The 27,792-nt window shown below is 38.5% G+C and overlaps 1 protein-coding gene and 1 pseudogene across 1 annotated transcript; one reads left to right on the top strand and one right to left on the bottom strand.

Annotated features, from left to right (window-relative positions):
• Positions 1–4,029: 4,029 nt before the first annotated feature.
• On the bottom strand, positions 4,030–5,429 carry LOC120182410 (KH domain-containing protein At1g09660/At1g09670-like). The gene is made up of 4 exons (XM_039187395.1): positions 5,419–5,429; positions 5,181–5,296; positions 4,873–4,958; positions 4,030–4,343 (listed from the first exon to the last, which is right to left on the bottom strand). The coding sequence occupies exons 2-4, from the start codon at positions 5,279–5,281 to the stop codon at positions 4,165–4,167; spliced, it is 366 nt and encodes a 121-aa protein (XP_039043326.1). The 5' UTR covers positions 5,282–5,296; positions 5,419–5,429; the 3' UTR covers positions 4,030–4,164.
• Positions 5,430–16,937: 11,508 nt separating this feature from the next.
• Positions 16,938–25,072, top strand: LOC120182426 (annotated as a pseudogene).
• The last annotated feature ends 2,720 nt before the right edge of the window (positions 25,073–27,792 follow it).

Here is a 27,792-nt window from a genome sequence, read left to right as displayed (position 1 = left end):
AAATCTACCAACTTTTTCACGACCACGAGTGTTAGCCATTTCTTTTACCTTAGTTTTTGCTTTTTCCTATGTGTCCTTATTGGTACGAAAAGGCAGCAATGAATGGCTCCCACAGTCCCATCTCGAGAGGGCCACATGTTACATGTTACATCCAAAAACCAGTTAATTTTAGGTTTTTTAAAAATAAACATGTTAACTTTCCCCCTATAAGTTATAAACATTTTTACTCAATATTATTACAAATATCTTACTTTGTCCTTAAAATTAAAAGGAACATGTAATATAGTCTAGCACAATAACATTTTTTGTCCTGAAAATTATATATTTTATTAGTTTTATCTTAATTCAAATATTTTACTAAATTTAACCGTTCATATATAATTTTTTTATCAATTTAATTTTTTTCTCATAATACTGTCAAAATCAAACTAACTAATCGGATCAAAGTAATATCAAGAAAGTAATAAAAAAGTAATATAATATTTTCTGGAGGAAAACTAACAATTTAAATGAAAAAGATTAAAATAATGAAAATTTTAAATATAAATAATTAAATTTATTAAATTATTTTATATTAAAAACAAATTTATAAATTATAAAAAACTAAAATTATTATTATACAGATCATTATTTCGTCTAGATTTTAATAATGGTATGATTTGTTTGAGTGTCCTATTTGTACTTTTTTTTAAAATAATAAATTTATTAGCAAATTTACAATTAGGTGATCTTGTGTGTAATTTACCCTGAAAATAAAGATGTCTACCCAAAAATAGATAAAGTGGGTATGTTCATTTTCAGATCAGACATTCTCTTGTCTTGGCACCAAAAAGTTAAAAAGAGAATATATATATATATATATATATATATATAAGAATTGAGCTTTTTAACGACGAAAACTAAATGCATGTTTCTATGTCAAAAATAATGAAATTTATTTGTTTGAGTAAAATTAATTTAGAATTTTAATATTGGTAGGAACTTAAAAAGAGGGTTTGACTAATTTAAATTGGATTATCGTAGTTAAATTTAATATCAGTCGTTCATATTTTATGGGACTATCAATTTATGAATAGTAGTAATAATTTTACGTCTAATGCCAACGTTAAAAATATTATAAAATCTCTCGGTTGAGAGTGGGAAAGAGACTAGAACAACACTTCACCTATTTTCCTTTTCCTTTTCTTCCTCGAGAAAATAGAGGATTTCAATACCAACCAATCATCATATAGTCATTGACTGTGATTATTTGTCTAAACCAAAAGGATAAACTATTAATTATGGAAATAACTAATTTATTTTCATTAACAATTGGTGCGATGAAAATGAAATTTCTCTTAATAGAAAAAATCAATCAAAATATACCTTCAAAGACTAAATAGACAATATCATCCCTTTTGTGCTTTGATTTTGATTGCCTCAAGTCCGATTTTGGTCGCAAAAGGGTTGTCGATGAATTCACCAGCCTACGTATAAAAAACACAATGAATATTACTATAAGAGATGTTCATCACCGATATCACAACACCTGAAGTAACCTAAAAAAAAGGAAAAATTACAGTAATATTAATAATCGTTACATAGTTAGGGTTAATTCAAGTGGTAAGTAGTTTGATATCATTTAAGTAAGGTATTGAATTCGAATCCTTGTGTATGTAAAAAATTCATACTAGAAGACTTACCTACTAAAACCAGATGTGCAATACAGATCGGTCTAGATTAATCAAGACAAGAATTAAAATTAAGAAGAAGAAAAAAATCGTTGTATAGTTAATAAATACTAGAGCTGCCTACAAGTTTGAAACTTTAAAATACCGATTCAAATCAGATTTAACCCAGAAATTATAAACTCAAAAAGTATACGACTTTTTCTAATCATGACATATTAGGTTGTGTGACAACTATACTAACAACTAAATAAACATAATAATTATAAATTTCGTAAAATATATTTAAATATGTAAAATATTCAACAAAAATTATAAATTGAATTTAATACGGTGTTTAACATGATAAAACACAATCCTAGATTTTGAAAATAATATATTTATTTTGTATACTATATAGTAATGATTTAATTTTTTTTTAGCTTTGTTTACGATTGTCTCTCGTTCGATCATTTCAGTGTCGAAGATGAACTGATTTCTCTTGTTCCACAGAGCCCAGATGACTGAACTAAAAAATAAATCCCAGTTCGGCATTCCATTCAACGAGGGGTTGGAGCTTCCTATATTTGTTAGGATCCATTCTTTAAGATTGCAGCTTGGGAAATCATCCATACATTCTGGTTTTATCAATGTTGATAGACTGTGTAAGCCATCGCGCAGGTTCTGACGACCATTACAACAAAATAGGTTTTTAACGATTTTTTTAGTATTACAGCGCGTTTTAAGCGCCACTAAAAAAATTACCGGTACTAATAAGAGCGCTGCTAAAACGAACGCTGAAACTAAAATGCTGATATATGTTATGATTTATAGTGGCATTTTGTTCACAAATACCGCTAATTCTCTTGTCTTTAGTGGCGTTTTTTCCTTAAACGCCGCTAATTCTCTTATCTTTAGTGACGTTTTTGGCTTGAAATGCCACAATTATCTTAGTGGCTTTTTTTTTACCACAAGTGTTTATTTGTGTGGCAAAATAGCTAATTCTATTGTTTTTAGTGGAGTTTGTAATACAAAACGCAGCTATATATTACTTATATTGTAGTGGCATTTTTACAAAAATGTCGTTATTTTTCAATATGTTTTGTTCCTACTTTGTATTACCCAAATTTAACTTGTAACAATATCTAATAACAACCTACAAATAAAATTACGCTTCCAATTAAACAAAAATACATAAAAATATGAATAATTCAAAGTTTACAAACATCCAACAAAAATGTAACGTAGTTCAATATTGTTCACTGGAATAAACAAAACATTAACCTAAGAAATCACCTAGGATGAAGAATTTTTTGCTCGATTCTGCTGTTTCATAGTTTCAAGTTGATTTTGAAGTTCTTCACATCCTCTCTGCTTCTCTCTCTTCTATCGTTTATTGCCACTTGAGGCTGAGTAATCATGCCACCAACATAATTTGTCATCCGAAGCTGAGTGTTGATGCAGCCCTACATAAGGCTGAGTGTTGATGCAACCCTACATACAAAGTTGAGATAAAACAAGTCGTTCCTAAAAATAAACACACAATTACATTCAAATAATCTAGAATGTAATTTTGTATACTGAGCATCAACTCTCAGTCTCTTACCCTCATCTTGGTGTTGTACAAATGAACATAAATACACTCGATGAAGTGGTTTGTAATCTCATTATAATCAGTAATAGGCCTAAAAACAACAAGGTTCAAAGCTATTGCAATCTCATTAGAACAAATAAAGGGCCTGAAAGCAACAACGAAATGCAAAGCTAGAGATGTAACATCAGTTTAAATATATAACTGATATACAATAATCTAGACATTAGAAGGCTATGAATAAAATAAAAACACAAATTTCTTTTTTGTACCACAGGCTTCAGAAGATTTTCTAGTATTCCAACAACATAGTCCAAACGAGAGTTTATCGTATCCTCGGGAAATTCAGCCTCCAACAACACGTGCAGCGGCTCGTTAAGATGTTCACATCCCAGTTTATCTTTCAGTTTCTCTTCCTGTAGAAAAGCCATCAACCAGTAGTGCAAATTTTAAAGAAAAGTACAAATGAATAACAACAATTGAAGCAAAACACCAATGGAAAACTCAATCTCATATTTATGTTGAAAATATGAAATTTCATCTCAATTCACAGTTCACTAAGCGACTAATGACCTACCTTTAACTAGGTAACAAGTTACTTCATTCGGAAACTAGGAATAATTCTTAAGTTCGCTTAGGAGTATATCAAATGCAAATGGAGACACACATTAACTTAAAAGGAAGTAAATGAAAATCTTACTTTTGAAATAGCTTACATTTGGATATTATCCACGGGTACATCAAGTCTAACAGCCCGCTTTACAATTGGTGTTGTAGGGACTCATCGCAAACCAAGCCAACCCATCGATGCATCTTGAATTGAAGCAACTCGTTGTATAAGCCCGTTTTCCTGAAGCAATAAATTTTCAATAAAAGAACTTTCCATTTTCCTTTGATTTAACATTAATTGGAAGAAAATCATTGATCTTAAGAACAAATGGGCATATAAACATTAAACAGAATTACCGCTGTTTGCATTGCAGACCATCCCTCCATATCCATCTGTCTCCCATTAGGATGTTGAACCAACGACCTTAAAGGAGTATCATGCTCAAATCTATCATGATCAGCAAAACCGGGATTAAGACCTGAAACCCTTTTAATCTCTGCAGCAATGTAAGAAAAAGCAAAAGTGACTCCATATGTTGTCCAGATCGTCTTTGCCAGTAAATGTCATCATCTGGATTTATGATTGATTACATGCTATAGTACAACTCTCAAGTGGCATCCCTCTGGTTTGCTCACTTTAAAAGCACATAAAAGAGTGTAGAAGTATCTAGCTTAAGAATACTTCAGCTTGTAATCACTTAAAACCAAATGTAGCCAGTTAAGAATTATAATATGACAATTATATTTGTATGGAGTGGATTATCCTCGAAAGAAAAAGTACCAACATAACACTATGATAATGAGTCTCCGATAACAATCTATAAGAATGAAACATACATTTAACTAGAAGAGGATTATCCTTCAAAAAGTGTATATTAACATGTATGGATGGGACAACTTATAAGAATGATTTTCATTCGACCACAGAGAGAAAACAATCACATCCATTTTCTGATTATACAAATCACGACAGCTAATGGATTTGACATCAATCAAAAAGGATTAAAAAACAGATGATTCAATAACCTTGATTAAGAAGCCGGGTGCATAGTGGCAGAATTTGCATAAAAGGTCCCAACTTCTGTTTCTTAACCAATAATTCAGCTAAATACCTGCCATTGTTGCTTAAATTGTAAGACATATTGAAGAAATACAATACACAATAAGCTCATAAACCAACCATGGAAACAAACATCAATCAGAACAAAAAAAGATCAAATTATGAAACCAAAAACAAGAAATCCATCAATGATTAGAGTAAAAAATTGCCAAAATTAAAAACAAAACATGGGATTCGATTGACTAAAGTAATTCAACAAAAAAAAGGGGCAAACCTTTCACGATCTGAAGGAAGAGAAGGCTTGTGAGGAGAAGCATGGAGTCCAGAAAGTGGGTACTGCAAGAAACTTCCCGGTAAGATTCTTTCTCCCATCATATACACTCACCCTTTCTTAATCAATTCAGCAGAAAGCAAAACAAACACACACAAAAAACCCAAAGTCATCAATCAAAAGCTATACATATATAAAGAATAGAGAAAAAAAGAGAGAAAAGAAACGCCAAGACTTTTACTTTGATGAGAATGGCGGGTGGAGAAGCATACCATAAAAGAAAAAAGAAATTGGATTGTAGAAATGGGAGGGGTAAGGTAGGGTTACTAGAGGAAACAAAGAGAGAGAAGGAATTTGGAGCAAGTGACTCAGTGAGTTAGGTGAGGTACCAACTCAGAGTCATGAGAGGCAAAGCGCGGAGAGAGGTACAGTGGCAATGGTGGTGAAGCAGAAAATCTGAATTCAGTGGTGGTGAAGTAGAGAGGGAAGAGAGAAAATGAAACATTTTTATTTTTTAGGAAAGGAGGGAGCGGCAATGAAAAATATAGGTGAAGGGGAAAACATGCAAAAGAGCGTGGGATTTATAAACTTTAAACTTTAGCGGCATTTGTGTCTGAAGGGACAGAAGCAAATAGATGAACCCTATTACGCATTTGTATAAAAAATAGTTAAAGTACTACTTTGTTACGACGTTTGTTGAAAAATGCCACTATAGATGAACTCTATTGTGGCGTTTTTATATAAACGCCGCTAAAAACTATTCTGTCACGACCTTTGTTGAAAAAACATCACTATGGATGAACCTATTACGGCGTTTGTATAAAATCGGAATTAAAGTACTACTATTTCGTGGCATTTTTATACAAAATGCCGCTAAAGTTACCATTTTGTGATGTTAGAGGTAAACATGGCTATATGTTTAAAATTAGTGGTGTTTACTCTCAAAACGCCGTTAAAAATGCTGTTGTAGAACAATTTTGCTATAGTGACGTGGCTGGTATCGTCAAGAGCAGCGTTGCAACATCTGCAGCTAGCATCTGTTGAGACGTGTCTTCTTACGCTTTCTGCATTTGTGAGGAGACGTTCGCTATAGACTATCCAAAGGAATGTTTTGATGCGGGGCTAGCTTTGGTATTTCGCTAAAGTTTCCCATAGCTTATCTCTCCTTTCTTCTCCAGGATTGGTTAGGGTTTTATAAGCTGATCTAACCGTGAAGTTACGATCCTATCAAGATTTCCAACCAAAGGTATCGCAGCTGCTGTCATCGATCGGTGGGGGAGTAGCTTCTAGGATATTGATAATATTATCCGGTAGTAGGGGTTTCAAAGTATTCCAGTCCCAGCTTCCGTCACTCGTAACTACATCCCTAACCTTGGTAATAACATTGGCTATTTTCCTTTGCTGTGTACAAAGTGGTGAAAGAGGGCCTATATTCTTTAACCAGTCATCGTTCCAGAATTCATCTCTCCCGTTTCCAAGGTTCCAGTTGATGTTACTTCTAAACTTTTGCCACACTGTACTCAGGTTTCTCCATAAGTAGGAGCAGTTTCGGCCTGGTAGTTCCGTGGGCAGCTTCTCAACTAACTTGTCGCGCAGCACTTTTACCCAAAGCAAGTCGGGGCGATTTATTAATTTGAAGGCAATCTTGAAAAGGAATGCTTCGTTTTGGGCTCTCAAATTTTTTAATCATTGACCTCCAACTTTGGTGGGTTTGCACATATTATTCCAGTTAATAAGATGGATTCCGCCACCTTCTTTGGTTCGACCCTACACAAATCCACGAATCAGGCTTTCAATCTCGTCATACGTACCTTTTGGCATGAGTGTAGTTTGCATGGTGTAGTATGGGATAGCTGAGAGCACTGACTCTTCAAGAACTAATCTTCCAGCTAATAACAAAGCCTTTGCCTTCCACCCCGAAAGACGATCTCTAACCTTTTGGATAATATCGCTGTAGGTTTTCTTCGTTACCAGTCTGTGAATCAGAGGGACGCCTAGGTATTTTCCGAGGTCGTTTACTTCTTTGAAACCTAAGTCCCTTGTGATTGTATTTCTGGTACGTGCATCGACTTTTTTTCGAGAAGAAAATAGTTCTTTTTTGGATGCTAATGTTCTTTGACAGAATTTTTGGAACACCTCGTTTATAACATGTAGTTGAGGTCCATCAGCTTCGACAAACAGGTTCAAATCATCAGCAAAGAAAAGGTGAGATAGGGCTGGACCTGATCGTGACAGTTCAATGGGCTTCAGCCTCCCTTTCTCCACTTCAGTAGTTATAGCTTGAGGCAGTCTCTCCATACACAGGACAAATAAATATGAAGAAAGGGGGTCTCCTTGTCTGAGTCCCTTAGACGGTTTAAAAGATTCGGTTAATTCTCCATTCCAGATAATCTGAGTTGTGGTTGTGGTCGCACATTCCATAATAACCTTCCTTAGAGAATCTGGGAAACCAATATCTGCAAGTGAATGGTTTTTTGATCAAAGATTATTTTGTCGGTTATCGACCGACCCAGAATAAAACTTGTTTGGCTGCTCGAAACCAGGTTGGGTAGGACAGGTTTGATCCTGTTTACGAGTACCTTGATAATGATTTTGTAGAGTACTGTAAAAAGACTTATCAGCCTGAATTGTGAAATTGATTCCGGTTTGTTTAGTTTTGGGAGTAGAACTAACAATGTCCTATCTAATGATTCGTCCATGGATCCTCATTCCACAATGTGACGAACACAACGACATACGCTTTTACCCACTGCCTCCCATTGTTGTTGGTAGAATATAGGATGTATCCCGTCTGCCCCAGGTGCTTTTAACGGACCCATACTAAAAAGAGCATTTTTTTTTCTTCATCTTCGTATGGTTCCATAAGAGCTTCCACTTGTTCTGTCGTGAGGCTAGGAAATAGACCTCTCGATCTATACTGGTTCTGTACTGGACTTGCGCTTGTGAATAGGTTTAGATAGAATTCTTTCGCATGGTTCTTCAGCGTTTCTAGGTCAGAGCTCCAGTCTCCTGAGGGCAGTTTTAAAGAAGAGATCAATTTTCTTCTGTGTTTAACCATTGTACTAGTGTGGAAGAATCTTCTATTATCGCCATGGTTGACCCATTTACTCCTAGCTCTTTGTGCCCAGAGTATTTCCTTCTGTCTGAGTATTGTGTCCAATTCCATTCGCAACTCATTGTCAAGATCAGAGAGTTTTGTTAACTCAAACCTACGTAGTGCTTTGTCAATGCCCTTTAGACGAGCTTGGAGCTTCTTTTTCTTTTGGTTTATGCTACCAAAGATTTCACGGTTCCAGACTTTCAATCCCTCTGTGATTTGGATGAGGTTTAGCTTTATCTCACCGTTGTCGTTCCAATTGGATTTTATGAAATTATCAAAGTCCGGGTGATCTAGTCAGGCTGCTAAGAATCGAAAAGGTTTGTTCGTCTTGGTTTCTGGTAAGCCTTCCGATCGGAGGAGAATGGGGCTGTGATCTGAACCCAACCGGTTAAGGTGAGAAATTATAGAACCTGGGTATTGGTCATCCCATCCGTTGTTCATCAAGCATCGGTCAAGGCGCTGCCACAAATTGCCTCGTTTCCATGTGAACTCATTGCCTTTGAAGTTTATTTCCTGTAGCCCATTGTTCAAGATGAAGTTTTGGAAAGCTCTGCTGTATCCCCTATTACTCCTGCTGTCTCCATGTCTTTCTTCCATTCGGATTATGCAATTAAAATCACCACCCAATATCCAAGGTTCATTATTTGTTGGTTTAATTCGGATAGTAGTCCCCAGAGGTGTTTTCAGATTGTGATGTTTGGGCTGGCATACACGGCAGTGAAGAAATGCCAGAGAGAATCACTATCCTTCTTGAACCTCCCGTGGACGAACTGGTTGGAAATACTCAAGATTTCATCATTTACTGAATTATCCCATAGAATCTAAATACCACCTTGGAAACCTAACGCTTCTACTCTGAAAGAGTTTACGAGTCCCAATTTGCTTACAATTTTGTCCGCATTTGCACCGCTCGTACGAGTTTCAAAGAGTGCAACAATCTTAGGCTTGTAGTTCTTGACAAAATCCTTGAAATATCTTCTGAATGAGGTTTTGGTTACCCCTTGAGTGTTCCAAAACATAAGATCCATATTAGTTGGGGTTTGGTTTGTCTTGGATTAGGACATCCATTGCCTCTTCCGGATTGCTTCGATTAAACTCACTCCTTATTGGAGTTTGGTTGGGTTCTTGTACTGCTGAGGCGGTGGAGTCGTGACAGCAATCTTTATCGACTCATTTTGTACCCATTCGGAAAGAATTTGAGCTTTGGGTGCTCGGTATTCTCCAGGTTTCTTAACCCTAAGACCTTTGGAGTTCTTGGTATTTGTTTTCTTTACTATGTTCAATCTCTGTGAACGTCCCAAGTTTGAATCATTTTCTCGCTGCATGGTTACCTCCCTCTAAGTTAGGGGTGTGTTCCAAGATCTGGGCATTATTATTAGCCGTGATTTGGACTTCTCCCTTGGGATGGGGAGATGAAATATTGTTAACCCCTTGTATCTCTCCTGATAGTACCGGAATATCGACTAATGTACTCTTACCTTTGTCTAATCCGGGTTGTGCTTTGGGTGAATAGGGTTGGGGTGTCTGTTTTGTATCCTAGCGTGTTCTACAACTCATCTTGGAGTTTAACTCTAGCTCCTTGCCCTTGTTTGCAGGGGATGTGGGTTTATGGCCTGAAGGTGTTGTCGCTTGAGGAGGAGCTTCGCTCATCGGGGGCTGTTCTTGAAGGGTGCTTGTACCTGGGCATTCAATGTCGTTTTCAAGGCTTTGGAGTACGTCAAAATGGGAACCTTGTTTGGGATTCTTATCGAGTTCTTTGTTTCTGGGTGGATCAGCTTGGTTCCTTCCTTTCCTAGTCCTTGGTTGAACGACCATCCAAGGGCCTAAGGGGCTTGCCTCATTTGCTGTTGGAGTTGGAGATGTTTCTAGGGTTTGGGCGTTGTTGATTTCCTTATTCGATTCTTCTTTTCCTGCGCTGCACGCCTCCTTTTAGTGACCATACGTTCCACAATTACCGGGAAGAATCCAGAGTTGTCGATCTCCACGTCGCCTTCGTGGAGAAGTATCTCTTCTTCTTAGGAATATGTCTAAGAATTCTTTGTTTTCTCTGAAGAACTTGCAGCCATGGCTGCATAAGAGATTCTTCTTGGTTTAGGGTTCCTTGCGTCAATTCTAGGTTTCGTTTGGTCGGCTTATGCATCTCGCATGCTCATATCAATTTGCGGGTTGCCATCTGGAGGTATCTCGATATCTTTATTTTTACTTTCTTCGTTGCTCTTTGGTTGTCTTCAATTGATGGGCGTAGAAGTCTGCCCTAATCGCAGGGTTTCGATAACGTCAGGGATTTCGTCGTCTTCTCTCAAAATCATTTCGTTTAATTAAGTAAATAAATTATCAATTTTTAATAATCTTGATAGTGTAACTGAGAGTAGATTTAATAGTAATGATTTAATTTTAATTATAAATTAATTTACTTAAAATCGAATTACATCTACTTAAATCTTTCATTAAAAATATCAGTTAATTATTGTAGTTGAAAATTTAATGACTATCTTAAACAAACTTAACGTTGTAAAGGTGGATTGAAAGAAACAAATAGAGATAGTTGTCTTTCTAAAAAAATTTAAAACCCTCGTACGTATTTTTTAAAATATATAAATTTTATTAATATATTAAAATTTTATAAATTCTCTCTACTATATAAAATTTTGTGTTGATATAGGATCATAACACATCAAGCAACACCCATGTGTGGGAACAATATTGATTGCTCCTCAAGGCAGGGGCAAATACATCCTTCTCAAATGACACCAGCCTTGTAATTGCAAACTCTGCACTGCTTAATCGATAAGACCGTCAGTCTCATACATATATGTCGTAATATAGTGTAGCAATGCAAAGGCAGCTCATCGTCCTTCAATCATTTGACACCATCAACCATTAAAAAATCACCAAAAATTGACCCATAACTCACTCAAATATGTACTTTTGGCACAACCCATTTTGGAGGAGGTAACATATCAAGAATCACATCACTCGAGAATATAAACAACCAAGAAAATCAAAGAGAAAATTTGCAACTTTAGCTCCATACGTGTATGAAACTTTGAGAGTTTAGAAAATCAAAAGCTTTAAGCTCAGAGCCATTTGGGTGATCACCATCTAGAAGAGTTGGATTCTTTGGTTTTTTATATAATTTTTACACAAGTTGGTATCTTTGTGGCTGGCTGGTAAGATTATGACGCCGGACAGGATAGCGATTATCCTGTAGGCTGGTTCCAACAGATGATTCACAAGAGAAAATTCACCCAAAACCAGAGAAAACAAGTCTCTAGGGTTTAACGAAATATTATAAAATCAAACAATGCAAAAATCAGTCCACAAGCCGAATTGTTATAGCCAAAAATCATGTTTATCCGAATTTTATCAAAAATAGCAAAATCCCAAAAATCACTCTAAATTGAAATTCGAAATAAAATAAACAATCTGTAAAAAATCGGGCCCAAATCGGATTTAAATTGACTTCCTAACTGACAAGCGAAATATTACCATAAATAGTAAAAAATAAATAAAACTAGTGATTCGGAGGGGAAAATGGTAGAATTTGAGGTCGAACAGCGTGCCTGTTGAAAGGGGCTTTCCGAATTGGGTTCTTATGCGCGATTCCGACATCCGTAGCCAAAGTTATGGCCAAAAGACTGAAACGCACTCAAAACGACCCCAATGAGAAACATATCACAATCAACTTCCGCCTTTGCGCTGATCTGCCAACTCATGGTATCTCAGCGCCATCAAGGTGCAATCTGACAGCTCAGCATCATCTATCTCAGATCCCCTGTATCAGTCACCCCGGGTTGGAAAGAACTCGTCCTCGAGTTCAGAGTAGTGTCATCAGAATCCACAAAACAAGAACTTTGGTGCTTCACATTAAAGACATCAGAAGTCTTCAAGTGAATGGGAAGGCGCAGCCTGTAAGCATTATCATTGATTTTCTGCACGACCTCACAAGGTCCAATCTTCCGATCCTTAAGCTTATTATACTCACCAACAGGAAAACGATCACGAGTTAATACAGCCCAAACAAAATCACCAACATCAAAAAGTACCTGACGACGATGATTGTCAACCCGAGTCTTGTACTTGGTATTACTCTCATGAATGGTCTGTTTCACCTGCTCATGGATACCTCGAAGATACTTCGCCATCTCATCTGCTTTAGGACTGAAATGTCCTATACGTGGAATAGGGGCTAAGTCCAGCACCCCGGATGGGTTCTGACCATAGACAATCTCAAATGGACTTAAACATGTGGTTCTGTTTTTTTGATATGTTGTAGGCAAATTCTGCTTGAGGCGATGCCAAATCCCACTACTTCGGCTTTGTTCCTGCCAAACACCTCAAAAGTTGCCCAAACTCCGTTTACCACCTCGGTCTGGCCATCCGTCTGGGGGTGATAGGAGCTACTAAAATTCAACTACGTTCCCAGTTTCCCCCACAGGCTCTTCCAGAAATTACTGATGAACTTTGTATCACGATCTGAAGTGATGGATCAAGGAACACCATGTAAACGCACAATCTCCCTAAAATAAATATGGGCAATCCGATAGCATCCATAGTTTTCTGCAAGCTACAAAATGGGCCATCTTGGAAAACCTGTCAACCACAACAAAGATAGAATCGGAGGCCCTTTGGGTGCGGGGTAAGCCCAATACAAAATCCATGCTGAGATCGAACCAAGGAGCTTCAGGAACAGGTAAGGGAGTGTACAAGCCCGCATTAGTCAGAACGCCCATAGATCGCTGGCACACATAACAACGATCCACATAATGAGCCACATCACTAGTCAACTTAGGCCAATAAAAGTCATAAGAGATAAGGCCAAGGTCTTATCTCGGCCAAAGTGTCCCTCATTATGAAGTTCACTTATAATTTGATGTCTCAATGAACAATCTGGAATGCACAACTGTAATCCACAAAACATATAACCATTATGCAAAACAAAATCATGACATTGACCCTTAGTTACCTGCAACTTTGGTACTCATGGTGGTGAGGAGTAAGGTACGATAGCTCAGGGCATCTGCGACGCGATTCAAACTCCCTACTTGGTGCCTCATCATAAAAGTGAATTCTTGCAGGTATGCCACCCTTGGCATGACGTCTACTCAGCTTGTGTTGGCCATTGATGTACTTCAAGGCCTCATGATCGGTATACAGAATAAACTCCTTCTGTACTAGGTATTGATGCCAATGCTTTAGGGACTGAACTATGACATAGAACTCCAAATCATAAGTGGAATAATTTTTCTTTGATCCCGATAGCTTCTCACTGAAAAAGCAACCGGACGACTTGCCTGACTCAGAACACCACCAATTCCAACGCCAGATGCATCACAATTTACCTCGAACACTTTGTCAAAATCAGGAAGTGCCAAAACTGGTGCCTCGGTCATCTTCTGCTTGACCAGTTGAAAACTGGCCTCTGCCTCCTCAGACCACTGGAAATCATGCCCCTTGAGGCACTCTGTGATAGGGGCAATCAGAGTACTGAAATTTCTAATGAACCGCGGTAGAAAGATGTCAATCCATGAAACTTGGATGTCATATAAGGTCCTTGGTCTGGGCCACTCCAAGACTGCATCTATCTTTGACTGATCTGCATGAACACCATCAGTAGACACAAAAAACCAAGAAAAGTCACATAAGTAGTGAAGAAAGAACACTTCTTCTGATTGACAAACAAGCACTCCTTTTTCAGTATCTCAAAAACAACACAGAGGTGATCGAAGTGTGAATCCCATTCGGACTATAAATGAGGATATCATCGAAGTAAACTACAACGAATTTCCCCATAAAAGGCCGCAAGACCTGATGCATAAATCTCATGAATGTACTGGGCGCATTAGATAACCCAAAAGGCATAACCATCCACTCATACAACCTTTGTGGAGTTTTAAACGTCGTCTTCCACTCTTCTCCAGGCCTTATTCTGATTTGGTGGTATCCGCTTTTAAGGTTAATTTTTTAGAATACCTTAGAACTGGATAACTGATCTATCATATCATCTAGATGGGGAATTGGAAACCGGTACTTCACTGTAATTCTGTTGATCGCTTGCTGTCAACACACATACGCCAAGAACTATATTTCTTTGGCACTAACAGGGCAGGGACTGCACATGGGCTCATACTCTCTCGGATATAGCCTCTCTCTAACAACTCTTCCACCTGTCGCTGCAACTCTTCAGCCTCCTTGGGAGTAAGGCGATATGCTGGTTGATTCGGCAAACTTGACCTAGGAACATGGTTAATTTGATGCTGAATATCCCTCATAGGCGGTAGCCCAGGAGAAGGATCCTCTGGCATCAAGTTAGAGAATTCTGCTAGCAGCCGCTGTACCTCTACTGGTAAATCTGCATCCACATCTACTGCACTATTCTCGCAAGGTAGTAAGACATAGACCATGCCTCCATGCTCAATCTCATCTAAAAATCTGGACATAGAAAGCAAGTTATTATTATTGGCTACCGGGGTAGGAGTGAGTCCTTCCCACCGGGGTGCCAACACAATCTTTTTTCCCTTGATGCTAAGGGAATATGTATTCTTCCGTCCGTCATGAATGACACTGCGATCATACTGCCAAGGTCGACCCAACAATATATGACATGCATCCATAGACACAACATCACACCATACATTATCAAAATATTTTCTACTAATTGAAAAAGACACGAGGCATCGCCTATCAACTGTTACCTCACTGCCTTTATTTAGCCATGACAACTTGTATTGCTTAGGATGACGGTCCGTCTTCAATTGTAATTTCTGGACAACCTCCTCGACACTACATTCTCACAACTGCCGTTGTCAATGATCATTTTGTAAACTTTATATGCAACTGTGCAGGTCGTGTGGAAAATATTGGTTCTCAACCAATCGTCCCCTGAATCACCGTTGGGAGTCAGTAGACTCTTGCGAACGACTAGAGTCTCATGACCATCTCCATACATCACATCATCAGTCTCATCATCGTCATATATGGGCTCGCCAATCTCCTCAGTCTCGTCTCCCGCGTTTTCCTCAATCAACAAATTTTTGCCCTTTTGACTAGCAGGCTTCCTGCAATCAGTCGCCTTATGCCCTTGTTCACCACAACAAAAACATTTAATAGTAGGGTTAGAATTACCCTGCGGTGGCTGCTGAGCAGGACGGGAATCTTGAGGGTGAACTGGCCGACTGTTGTGATCGCTCTTGATCACTGGTCTCCTATTTTGCTATTTTTCAACAGCAAGTGCACGCTGGTAAGCTTCTGAAACACTCCACAATGAATGAAGGCTAGGACATCTTGCAAGGGCTGGCGTAAACCCCCCAAATACCGCGCCACCATCTACTTATCCGTCGATAAACCGTTCCGGGCGACCAATTGGTAAAACTCCTCAGCGTAATCATCGACTGATCGTGCGCTCTGCCTCAACGTATGAAGTCGCTGAAATAAGGTTTGCGTATAGCGAAAAGGAAGGAAGTGGCCCTTCATCTTCTTCTTCATCTTCTCCTAATCAATGATCTTGGCCTTGCCCTGCCTGTCTCGTGAACGTCGCAACTGCTCCCACCACGCAGATGCTCTGCCCTTGAGTTTGATGGCGATCAGTTTTACTTTCACAGGATCGGGGACTTCCTTATAATCAAAAATATGATCCACTTCATTAATCTAATCCATGAATCCCTTGACCTGTAACGTACCAAAAAAATCGGGGAGATCGACATGAAAACCAAGGTCTCCATGACGCTCCTCCTGACCACGGTGCTCCCAGAATCCAGAATAGAGTATGATTGTTATATGGGTTTTCAAAAGTGGAATTAGTATCGTGACCGGAGGCCTCACGATCTTTAAAATCCTACGCCACCAGCCGCTTGGTTAATTATGTGACTTGCCTCTGCAAATCCGCAATCATCGCATCCTAAACACTGCGATCACGGCATTGGACTTCCTCATTCGGAACCTGCTCACGACGGCCACGACCACTACCTCCAGCCATTGACACTGGTGAAATTTCCCAGAAGATGTTGAAGCTCTGATACCAACTGACGCCGGATAGGATAGCGATTATCCTGTAGGCTGGTTCCAACAGATGATTCATAAGAGAAAATTCACCAAAACCAGAGAAAACAAGTCTCTAGGGTTTAACGAAATATTATAAAATCAAACAATGCAAAAATCAGTCCACAAGCCGAACTGTTATAGGAAAAAATCATGTTTATCCGAATTTTACCAAAAATAGCAAAATTCTGAAAATCACTCTAAATTGAAATTTGAAATAAAATAAATAATCTACAAAAAATCCGGCCCAAATCGGATTTAAATTGACTTTCCAACTGACAAGCGAAATATTACCATAAAAAATAAAAAATAAATAAAACTAATGATTCGGAGAGGAAAATGACAGAATTTGAGGTCGAAAAAAGGGCCAAATGGAGCATAGCTCCATATGGACAGCGTGCGCGTCAAAGGGGCTTTTTGAATTGGGGTCTTATGCGCGATTCCGACACCGTAGCCAAAGTTATGGCTAAAAGACTGAAACACACTCAAAACGGCCCCAATGAGGAACATATCACAATCAACTCCCGCCTTTACGTGATCTGCCAACTCATGGTATCTCAGTGCCATCAAGGTGCAATATGACAGCTCAACATCATCTGTCTCGGATCCCATGCATCAGATTACTTGTTTTTAGAAATTGGGAAATTTTATTTTTTTTCTTCTTTTTGGCGTTTGTGGTACCAATTATTTCTAGAGAATATTGATGCTATTTACATGATTAAGGCTGTTCTGACATGTGTGTTCTTATTTGCCAATTGCCAGCTTATTTTTCTTCTAAAAACTTAATTTAATCTCTCTTGTTAAAGAGTAGGCAAAACTGCAATTTGATTCTCTTGATTGCTTTGATTCCAAAACATGGAAATAATCAGATAAGGGAAATTTCCACCTTGGGTTTTTGCTTAACTGTTGGATCCCTTGGGTTGCTGTTGTTGGGTACTTTTATTTCAGTTTCCATATAATGATCTGTTGATCTTTGTTTTAAAATTGTTTTATGGTTCTCTTTGAATTTCTGACAGTACTAGAAAATCATTTCTAAGATTATTTTGAAGAAAAATTGTACATTTCTATTATATTATAATAGGTCTTCACAGGCAATTCTGTTGCTAATTTGTGGTGTTGTGATGTTAGAGGGTTTCAGTGAGGATTAATCTCTTTAATGATGGAGGGTCATTGTGATACTCCAGAAAACGGTGACGTAGCAGATCGCCACCTTCAGATTATTAGGTACTCTCCATTCCAGCCCTGGTTCAGATTATCATCACTCTGGTTTGTTTTGAGAGTGTTCTATGTTAGAGTCAGCAATTTTCGAGTCCACGATTCAACGCCTGAATATCTAACTCTCAATCACACTCCTTTAGAACCGGACACCATTTTGGAAGTTAATGGTACTCGAAACAACATATACTCTGATAGGGTCTCTTTACTTCTTAGAAGGGATAGGGTGGACAAGAAATCAGAAGAAGCCACCTTTGTTAGTACAAGTGTTAGGTTAACAGGGAGTGTGAAGTTTGATGTTTTCGATAAAAAAGACCTCATTCTCTGTGGTGCATTGGAAATGTCTGCTAGTAATGGCTTCATTGGAGAATCGAAAACTGACGTGAAGCGATGGAGTATGAATTATGAATCGGATATCACTTCTGGATGTTGATTTCTCAAGGAAAAACATGGTTCTTCCCCCGAATTATCGCCACCAACTATTGAGGTTTATGTTACGGGTTACTTCTCTGGAAGACCATCATTTTAACCAAAACATTGCAACTCAATCACAGAAAGAAGCATAATAGGAAGGGTATGTTAGAAGCAATCCCAGAACATGAGAGCACTGAATGCCTGAAAGATATGCCGCCTCCGCCTAAATCCAATATGCAGGTAACCGGACCAGAAAATTTGTATTGAAATCTCATTTCTTTATGTTCACTTTAGTTTATTGATTTAGAGGCATACTATGTTCAAGCAATGCTTTGTTTCTGCATTTTAATCTTACTTTTTAGCAACAATGTTCTGTATATTTAAAGATGACCATTCATAGGTTCAATGAAGGCGTTGTAGTCTGAAATTGGTGGACTTTTAGTTTTATGTACTATGCTTCCTGTCTTGAAACATGCATGTCCATGTCTTTAGTCCATGCTTGCAAGATTTTATGCTTGGATTGGGAAACATATGCTTTATCATATATATGTTCTGTTAGTGTATGTAAATGCATGACATATAAGTACACGTGCAACTACTGTGCATGATGGTTGTGCATCTGAGGATTGGTTCACTGCAGCTGATTAGTTGTAAAGTTAGTTACATCATCAATTATAGTACTAACTATAAATACTCTACTTGAGAATTGTAATACACACACTTGAAAATAATGAATTTCAGAAGATTTGTTTCTCTCGTTTTTTTCTCTATTTTTCTTACATAGATTAGACATCTATTGCTAATCTTTACATGGTATCAGTCGCCAAAACGGTCTGCAGTTTCTGGTTTGCTTCTTTTCTTGGAGGTTCTTGAAGGTTCTTGCTTTTCTTTGAAGATGGTGGACTTGCAAGAAGCTGGTGTTCAGTCTCCGGTGAATACCAAAGTTACTTCATCGTCATATGGCTCTTCAGTCCTGTCCAGTGTGCAACATATACCTAAACAGGATGTCATAAAACTTACCGAGTCAACATACCTTCTTTGGAAGCATCAGGTGACTCTTATAATTGATGGCTATGGATTGTTGGCCTATATCTCTGGTGATAGTCTACTCCTTCTCAGTTTGTTGTAAATGAGTCTGGGCAGCTTGAGGAAAATCCAGTGTATGTTGTGCATAGGCAACAAGACAAGTTACTTGCTTCGTGGTTGTTGACAACGGTTAGCATGGAGGTTTTACCACATATCACGGGGCTTACATCCGCTCGTACAATCTGGAATGCAGTTTCAAGGTTGTTTGAAGTTCGTTCTAGTGCCAAGATTTCTTCTCTTAGACACAGTTTGCACTCTCAGAGGAAAGCTGGCTTGACTGTGAGTGATTATTTAGCCAAGATCAAAACAGTCTGTGATTTATTGAATGCTGCTGGTTGTGATGTACCTGAAAAAGAACAAGTAAGTGTGATTCTTACTGGGTTGTCAATGGAATTCGAGTCCATTATTGCTATAGCGTATCATGATGTAGTATCCTTTGATAGTCTCACTGAAATGCTTTTGGACTGTGAGGCTAGGCAAAAAACTTTTTTAAGTGATGGTATTGTGCAAATATAGTTGTTCAGCCAAAAGAAGAGAATGGGTCGAGATCTCAGGCGGTCACTGAAACAGATGCAACAGAAAAATAGTTTTATTCCGTGAGAGGTCAACAGGGAAGTCAGCAGGGAGGCTATCGTGGTCGAGGAAGAGGAAGGTTTAATAATTCGAATCGACCACAGTGCCAGTTGTGTGGAAAGTTTGGACACATTGTTCAGCGATGTTATCGTCGTTTTGATCGAGATTTCACTGAATTGCCAATGAAGATCAGTCTGCTGAGCAGTGGAAGAAATCGTCCGAACAGATTATTCCTCTGAATAGACATGCGTATAATCAAACGCTGTAATCTCCTATTTTCTATCACTGTCCATACAGCTCCATGCATGGTATGTCTTATGCTTGGACTCGTCAAGGACCGCCTTACTCCTCAAATCAGGTAATGAATACCTTCAATGGGGATTGCGTAACTCATCCTGCAACAACATAAGGACAAGAGTCATTTGTTCATACTGCACCTACAACCTTTGTATCCACTGTGCCTAGTATGACAACAGTTCACAGTGTTCCAAAACACTCCAATGCTTTGTGGTATCTAGATACAGTGCCACTCATCATGTATCAAATGATCTTGGCCAATTCAATTCAGGTATGGCATACAAAGGTAACAACACTCTTCTAATGGGAAATGGTGAAGTGATTAAAATTAATCATGTTGGTCAAGGCTTTCTGTCTTCTAATCTCAGACCTCTGGTGTTACAAAATATGCTACATGCCCCACATTAAGAAGAAATTGTTGTCAGTATCTCAATTCACTCGTGATAACAATGTGTTTATTGAGTCTCATCCTTTTAAATGATTGGTGAAGGATGCACACACTCGGACCATTTTGTTGAGAGGGAAGCTCACAAGTGAAGGATTATACCAGTTGTACCAAGTGAAGAGAATGCATCGAGTTGCGTAGTGAATAATGTGTCCAAGGCTTCGAGCAGTTTGGAACGTTGGCATAGGCGTTTAGGACACTCATGTATGAAGACAGTCAAAGATGTTATGAAAATGTATAATGTTTCTTCTAGTGAAAACAAATTGAAGAATGTTTTTCTGCATGTTTACAAGGCAAGGCTCAAAAACTGCCATTTGTAACTCGTTGACTAAATATAAAGAAATTTTTCAGCTGGTTGTGTCAGATATGTGGGGACCTGCTCCTGTAGTTTCGACTAAAGGTTACATATATTATGTATCATTTATTGATGTGTTCAGTAGACATACCTGGGTGTATCTAATTAGAAAGAAGTTTGAAGTCAGCCAATGCTTTCTCAATCTTGTTAAAATAGCGAGGTTCAGTTTGGGAAGAAAATCAAAGCATTGGAGAGTGATGGTGGAGGTGAATATCAGGCTCTGAAGAGTTGGTTTTTTACCAATGGAGTAACATCGAATCTTGTCCCAGCACGTCAGAGAATAATGGGATGATTGAACGTAAACATCGCCACATTGTTGAAATGGGACTAGCCATGTTAGCTCAAGCATCACTGCCAATAATGTTATGGAGTTATGCCTTTACTATGGTAGTGTATATCATAAACAGACTCCCATATGAGGTTATTTCAGGCAAGACCCCATTTGAGTTCTCTATTAGAAAGCTCCTGACTACTCAGGAATGAGAGTGTTTGGGTGTGCTTGCTTTCCCTTCTTGAGACCGTTTAATCAACATAAATTGGATTTTCAGTCAAGGGAGTGTGTGTTTCTTGGGCTCAACACCTCACATCATGGGTACAAATGTCTAGACAGTGATGGCAGAGTCTTTGTGTCTCGACATGTGAGGTTTGACGAGCAAGTATTTCCTTTTGATAAGAATCAACTTGTGTGCAAGTGCCTTAGACAAGAAATTGTCACTACTGGACAATTACCTATATTCTATAATAAACGTGGAGCCACACTGCTTGGAAATCATCATAATGCGCAAGGTTGGAGCCACCTTGTCTTCTGCATATGGTGATAACCTTGGGACCACACCGCTTGGAGCTATACGAGACAATGTTCATGACCATGGGACCACGCCGCTTGGAGCCATGCGAGATATTGCACAAGAACATGGGGCCACACCACTTGAATTAATAACTGTTCACCATGATGCACATGATGGCGCACAAAGTCCAAGTAGTAGTGCCCTTGGTGTGGTGCCCACTCGTGTTGAGACTTCAACAAATGTATGCGTTGAAGAGTTAAATAATCATGCGCATGGTTCGCCAAATTCAAACAATAGAAATAGCAGCGGAAACTATGATAATGTGCCTAAAATAAATAATGGTGCGCATGGGCTCCAAGGAAATGCTCGTGGGGTCCAAGGCAATTCTCAAGCGGCAATTGCATATAAAAGAATGAGTAATGCGCCTAGTATAATTAATGGAGGTTGTGTTGGCAACTCACATGGGGTCCAAGGGATTTATCATGGTGTGGATGGGGTCCAAAGTCCAAGCAATGGAGTCGCCCATGATAATGGTGCTAGTGCGCATAGTTCAAGCACGCCATCTAGTCCAAGAAATGAGAATGTTGAAGGCGCACGTGAATTAAGCAATAATGCCACTCATATTGAAGGCACATGTGAATTAAATAATAATGGCACTCATGTTGAAGAGTTAAATGCACGTGGTGTACATAATTCAAATGCAAGTGGTGCACATAATTCAAGCACTTTTGAGTTGGTGAATGCACATGGTGATGGGGCCACGCCGAATATTGAAAGTGGTGGTGGCTCATGGCAACCAAGGTGCGGCAAGTGCATGGGTCCAAGGAGGAAATGATGATGCTACAAATTTAAATATTGAAAGTGGTGGTGGCTCACATGGCAATCAAGGTGCGGCAAACATTAATAATGAGAGTAATTTTAATGGTTGTTCACATGGAATCTAAGAAGAAAGTCTCGATGGGAGTAATTGTCGCGCACATGTGGTACATGAAAAGAATCACGATGGTAGTAATTGTCGTGGCAGTTCACGTGGGGTTCAAGAAGAAAATGGTACAGCAGAGCCGTGCGTTGAAGTTCAACGAAATGTGGAGAGTGATGTACCACAAGCAGTCTCCAATGTTCATCCCATGATGACCAGGAGTAAGCACGGAATCTGGAAACAAAAGTTTATAATGTTGCAGGTTCATCGAGAACCATCAAATATCACAGAGGCTTTGTTGAGTCCTTATTGGAAAGAAGCTGCACAAGCCGAGTATGATGCCCTGGTAAGGAATGGCACGTTGACACTAGTTCCTCTTCCCAGAGATAGGAAGGCAGTGAACTGTAAATGGATCTTTCGAATAAAGCGAAATACTGATGGCTCGGTTTCAAGGTACAAAGCATGCTTGGTGGCGAAAGGTTTTCTTCAAAAAACAGGAATTGACTTTGATGAAGTCTTTAGCCTGATGGTCAAGCATGCAACGATCAGGGTGATCATTTCCTTGGCGTTGTCACGAGGATGGAAGGTGAGATAGATCGATGTCAACAATACCTTCTTGAATGGGCTGCTCACTGAAGAGGTTTACATGACTCAACCACCAAGGTATGAGCAAGGAAATGGTGAGCTGGTATGCAAGCTACATAAGGCGATTTATGGGTTGAAACAAGCACCGAGGGCCTGGTTTGAGCGACTGAAGGCATACCTGGAGTCTAAAGGATTTTTTCTAGCTAAGTCGGATGCCTCTCTTTATGTTCGAAAGACCTCAGATAGCTTGGTGTACTTACTGGTGTACGTTGATGATATCATCTTAACAGGGGATAAAGAGGTGGTTGTTCAAAGTGTTATAGACAGACTGAATGCTCAGTTTTCATTGAAGGATCTTGGACCATTGAGTTTTTTCCTATGAGTGAAAGTCGGTTATGAAGGTTGTGATGTTATTTTGAGTCAACAAAAGTATATTCAAGACCTTTTACAGAAGCATGGTTTTGGTGAAGTGAAAAGTCTTCCCACCCCTATGGTCTCCAACATCAAGCTATCAGCCAAGGAAGGAACACCACTTGAAGATGATGCACGATACAGAAGCATCGTAGGTTCCCTGCAGTACATTGTGATCACTCGACTTGATGTGATGTTTGCTGTGAATAGGGTGTGTCAATTCATGCAAGCCCCACTGGATGTTCATTTTTAGGCAGTCAAGCGAATACTTCGTTACCTACAAGGTACAGCTGACTTTGGACTACGGTTTACACCCTCTTCGAGAATGGCTTTGGCTGGTTTTGCATATGCGAATTGGGTCTCAGATGTTGATGATAGACGGTCAACCTCAGGGTTCTGTATATATTTTTGTGGGAACTTGGTCTCGTGGAGCTCTATAAAGCAACAGGTTGTTGCACGTTCAACTGTTGAGGTCGAATACCAAAGTGTGGCTTGTACAGCTATTGAGATGGTGTGGCTTCGATCGTTGTTGGGGGAATTACATGTAGTTTCACATGGCAAGGCCATATTGTGGTGTGATAATACAAGTGCAGTGGCAGTATGTGCTAATCGTGTACTTCATTCTAAGTTCAAACATGTTGAGTTAGATCTGTTTTTTGTTCGTGAAATGGTGGCTATGGGACATCTACAAGTGCATGAAGTTCCTGCAGTTGAGCAAGTTGCTGATGTGTTGACCAAGCCTTTATCTGCACCTTTGTTTCTCAAACACAGACAACGGTTGCTGTTGGTGCAACTTAACAGTAGATTAGTTTGAGTTTGAAGAAGGTTTGAAGTTGAAGATTGCAAAGGGAATGAACATTCATTTCATTTTGAGTTTGAATAAGCATTGATCATGTTTGTAGGAGGTTTGAAGTAGGAGGTTTGAAGTTGAAGAGTGCAAGAGAAATGTTAGTGTATGTAAATGCATGGCATATAAGTACACGTGCAACTACTGTGCATGATGGTTTTGCAGCTGAGGATTGGTTCACTGTAGCTGATCAGTTGAAGCAGTTAGTTTATTGTGAAGTTAGTTACATCATCAGTTATAGTACTAGCTATAAATACTCTACTTGAGAATTGTAATACACACACTTGAAAATAATGAATTTCAGAAGATTTGTTTCTCTCGTTTGTTTTCTCTGTTCTTGCTTACATAGATTAGACATCTATGGTTAATCTTTACATGTTCAATAAGGAGTGTAGAATAGAAGAAAGAGAAGGGAATCCGAACAATTATGATTGAAGTACCGAACATTTCTTTGCCCATTCTAACAAGTTATACTCCTTTCCATTTGTAGGCTACGAAATACATAAGCTACAAACATGAAAACGATGAAGACTATAGAAACATTTATTGGAGGGGGACAAAATACATAGGTGAAGATGGCGAGCTCTCATGGTATAATGCAGGTGTACGGGTTGGTGTCGGGATCGATCTTGGTGTTTGTCTCGGTATGGTATAGAGTTGGCTTGCTGGTTCGTACTTACCAAACAACAACTAGAAACTTCAAAAGACGTCTTCTCTGAGTCCGTTCATCAAAATTGCTATTACTGTCTGCTCCCTTGAGATCGAAAGGCTTCTAACATCTTCTTTACCATCATACATCGTCGACACCAGATTTTGACCGAGTAGTTGACTTTATTTTGTAATTAGTTTGTTATAGATAGTATATTACTGCTATTGGGAAACAATGATTATAAGGCTATACATTTACATGTTGAAATCTGTATGATTGTATTTCCCTGTAAATAAACCAGTTTTTGTGAAGATTAGGATGTTGTCCGTTTTGGTTAGTAAAAACTCAAACCCAGAGAGTTCGAGCCGGAAATAGCGCAAGTGGGTATCTAGTTATACTTAGAGGCAGACAAGCTGATGACTAACCTGGGGTTCGTTTCGAGTTGCTTAAATACACCGAATTTAAGAGAATCATTATTATTTATCTCAATAACTTATAAACCTATCATATCTAATATATAAAATTAAAGGATGTACGTTCCTCACACTGATTTTTGTTTACTAAAACCAGATGGTGGCACTTACATGTCCAACAGTTCACGGTAGTTAGCTCAAGACAAAGACGAAATTTATATATAAAAAAGATACTTCCACAGCATATCATAACATATAAGAAAAATCCAATCTCCCACTCTTTGTTTGAAGCCTTTTATTTACCTAAAATGGTATGCGTATGCAATAAAATTTCTACGCTTAATCTTTGCTCAAACAGAGCTGTCAGTACGTTGACCGAATCCAGAGTTCCGACATGGTTAAAACAGTACATTTGGCGTTGAAGCTGTTGGATGATCTTCGGTTACGGAAGGAATGAATGGCTGCCACTTGCAACTTGAAGGCCACAAACCTCAAGGTTGCAGGTAAGCATTTATCAGTTACAACATAAGAAGGAATTTGTGTGTGTTCAAGACATTAGAAAAAAGGTCTCTTGTTCCATGATTGATCAGATGCATGCGCTTACTCCAAGACAGCCTATAGATCATCCAGGGAACTAAAGACGCTCAAAACTGTTAGTTTGTACAAGTTATCAGTTGATATAACATAGAATTAGATATGGCAATTTCATTTAGTTAAAATGTTTGGCTTCCTAAATACTGGCTGAACACACAACAGCCCTAGTGGAGGCAGGAAATCAGTCACCACCACACCGGTATCAAATCAGATTGTACCCTAGCTTATTTAGCTTCAAAATCATCCCAAATCATTCTAGCTTTCTCCTAATACTAGAGAATTTAGAGAGTTTTCTTGAGATTTGTTTTCTCATTTTTATCAATAGAGAATTATCATTGTTTTCTCCTTGTTAGATCGAGAGAAGTTGTAATTTCTATTTTCTCATAGTAAAATTCTTCTACTGTTGCCCGTGGTTTTTACCCTATATTATTTAGGGGTTTTTCACGTAAAATTTGTGTCTTCTTTATCTTCATTTTTATTTTCTCAAATTATCAGTTGCGATTTTGCTCTATCCGATAGTCGTCTTCCGCAACAATTGGCATCAGAGTCAGATTAAAGTGTGTAATATCTACTTATTGTCTTTGTGGTTGCCACCAAAAGGTGGATCCTCCAATATAAGAAAGTAAGAAGTTATTACCCATTATTTGAAGTTTCCAGAGAACTATTCACGATAGTGAAATAGTGGGAGCTATCCGTAATAGAAGCTATAGCAACGAAATTTGATATTGAAAAGTTCAATGGGAGAAATTTCTCATTGTGGAAATTGAAGATAAAGGTGATCCTGAGGAAAGACGGTTGTCTAGCAGCTATCAGTGAAAGGCCGGTAGATTTCACAGATGACAACAAATGGATATGAATGCTATGGCAAACTTTCATCTAGCATTAGCAGATGAAGTATTGTCAAGCATCGAGGAGAATAAGACAACTAAGGAGATATGAGATCATCTCACCAAACTGTACGAGGCCACATCGTTGCACAATAAAAATTTCCTTAAGAGGAAATTGTACACTCTACGGATGCCAGAATCTACTTCAGTGACGGATCACTTAAACACGTTGAACACTTTATTTTCTCAGCTTACATCCTTAAGATGTACAATAGGAGAACAAGAACTTGCTAAACTTCTACTTCAAAGTCTACCTGATTCGTATGATCAACTCATTATCAACTTGACAAACAGTAATGTCATCAGTCTAGTATTCGATGACATTGCAACTGCTGTTCTACAAGAAGAAAACCGGAGCAAGAACAAGGAAGTCAGACAAGTAAATCTATAACAAGCATAAATGTTGACAATGATGAGAGGGAGATCAACAGAATGTGGCCAAAACAACAGTCACAAATATGGTAGATCGAAGTCGAGAAGCAAAAAAGAATTTAAAGTGCTACAACTATGGAAAGAAGAAGGATTATTGGAGTCTAAATAAAAACTCCAATCCACAAGGCAATACCACAAACACTTCAGATAATGGAGATGCTCTATGTTATGAAGCGTCAACCACTGTGGAAGGCAGAAAAAGATTTGCAGATATATGGCTCTTTGATTCAAGAGCAACATATCACATGACCTCAAGAAGAGAATGGTTCCATCATTATGAACCTGTCTCAGGAGGATCTGTGTATATTTTCAATGATCATTCTTTAGAGATCGTTGGCGTGGGAACCATCAAATTGAAGATGTATGATGAAACAATTAAAGTTGTTCGAGATGTGTGGCATACGAAAGGCCTGAAGAAAAATTTATTATCCTACGATTGTTGGATAATAATGCAAGCAAGATTGAAACATAGAAAGGAATCATGAAGGTGTTATGTGGAGCACTTGTGGTGATGAAAGGCGAAAAGATAGCTGCAAATTTGTACATGCTGAAAGGAGAGACTTTGCTA

This window comes from Hibiscus syriacus, unplaced genomic scaffold (assembly GCF_006381635.1).
Source record: "Hibiscus syriacus cultivar Baekdansim isolate YM2019G1 unplaced genomic scaffold, ASM638163v2 tig00112649_pilon, whole genome shotgun sequence".
Classification (NCBI taxonomy): Eukaryota; Viridiplantae; Streptophyta; class Magnoliopsida; order Malvales; family Malvaceae; genus Hibiscus; species Hibiscus syriacus.
This window is presented reverse-complemented; position numbering and strand designations above follow the sequence as displayed.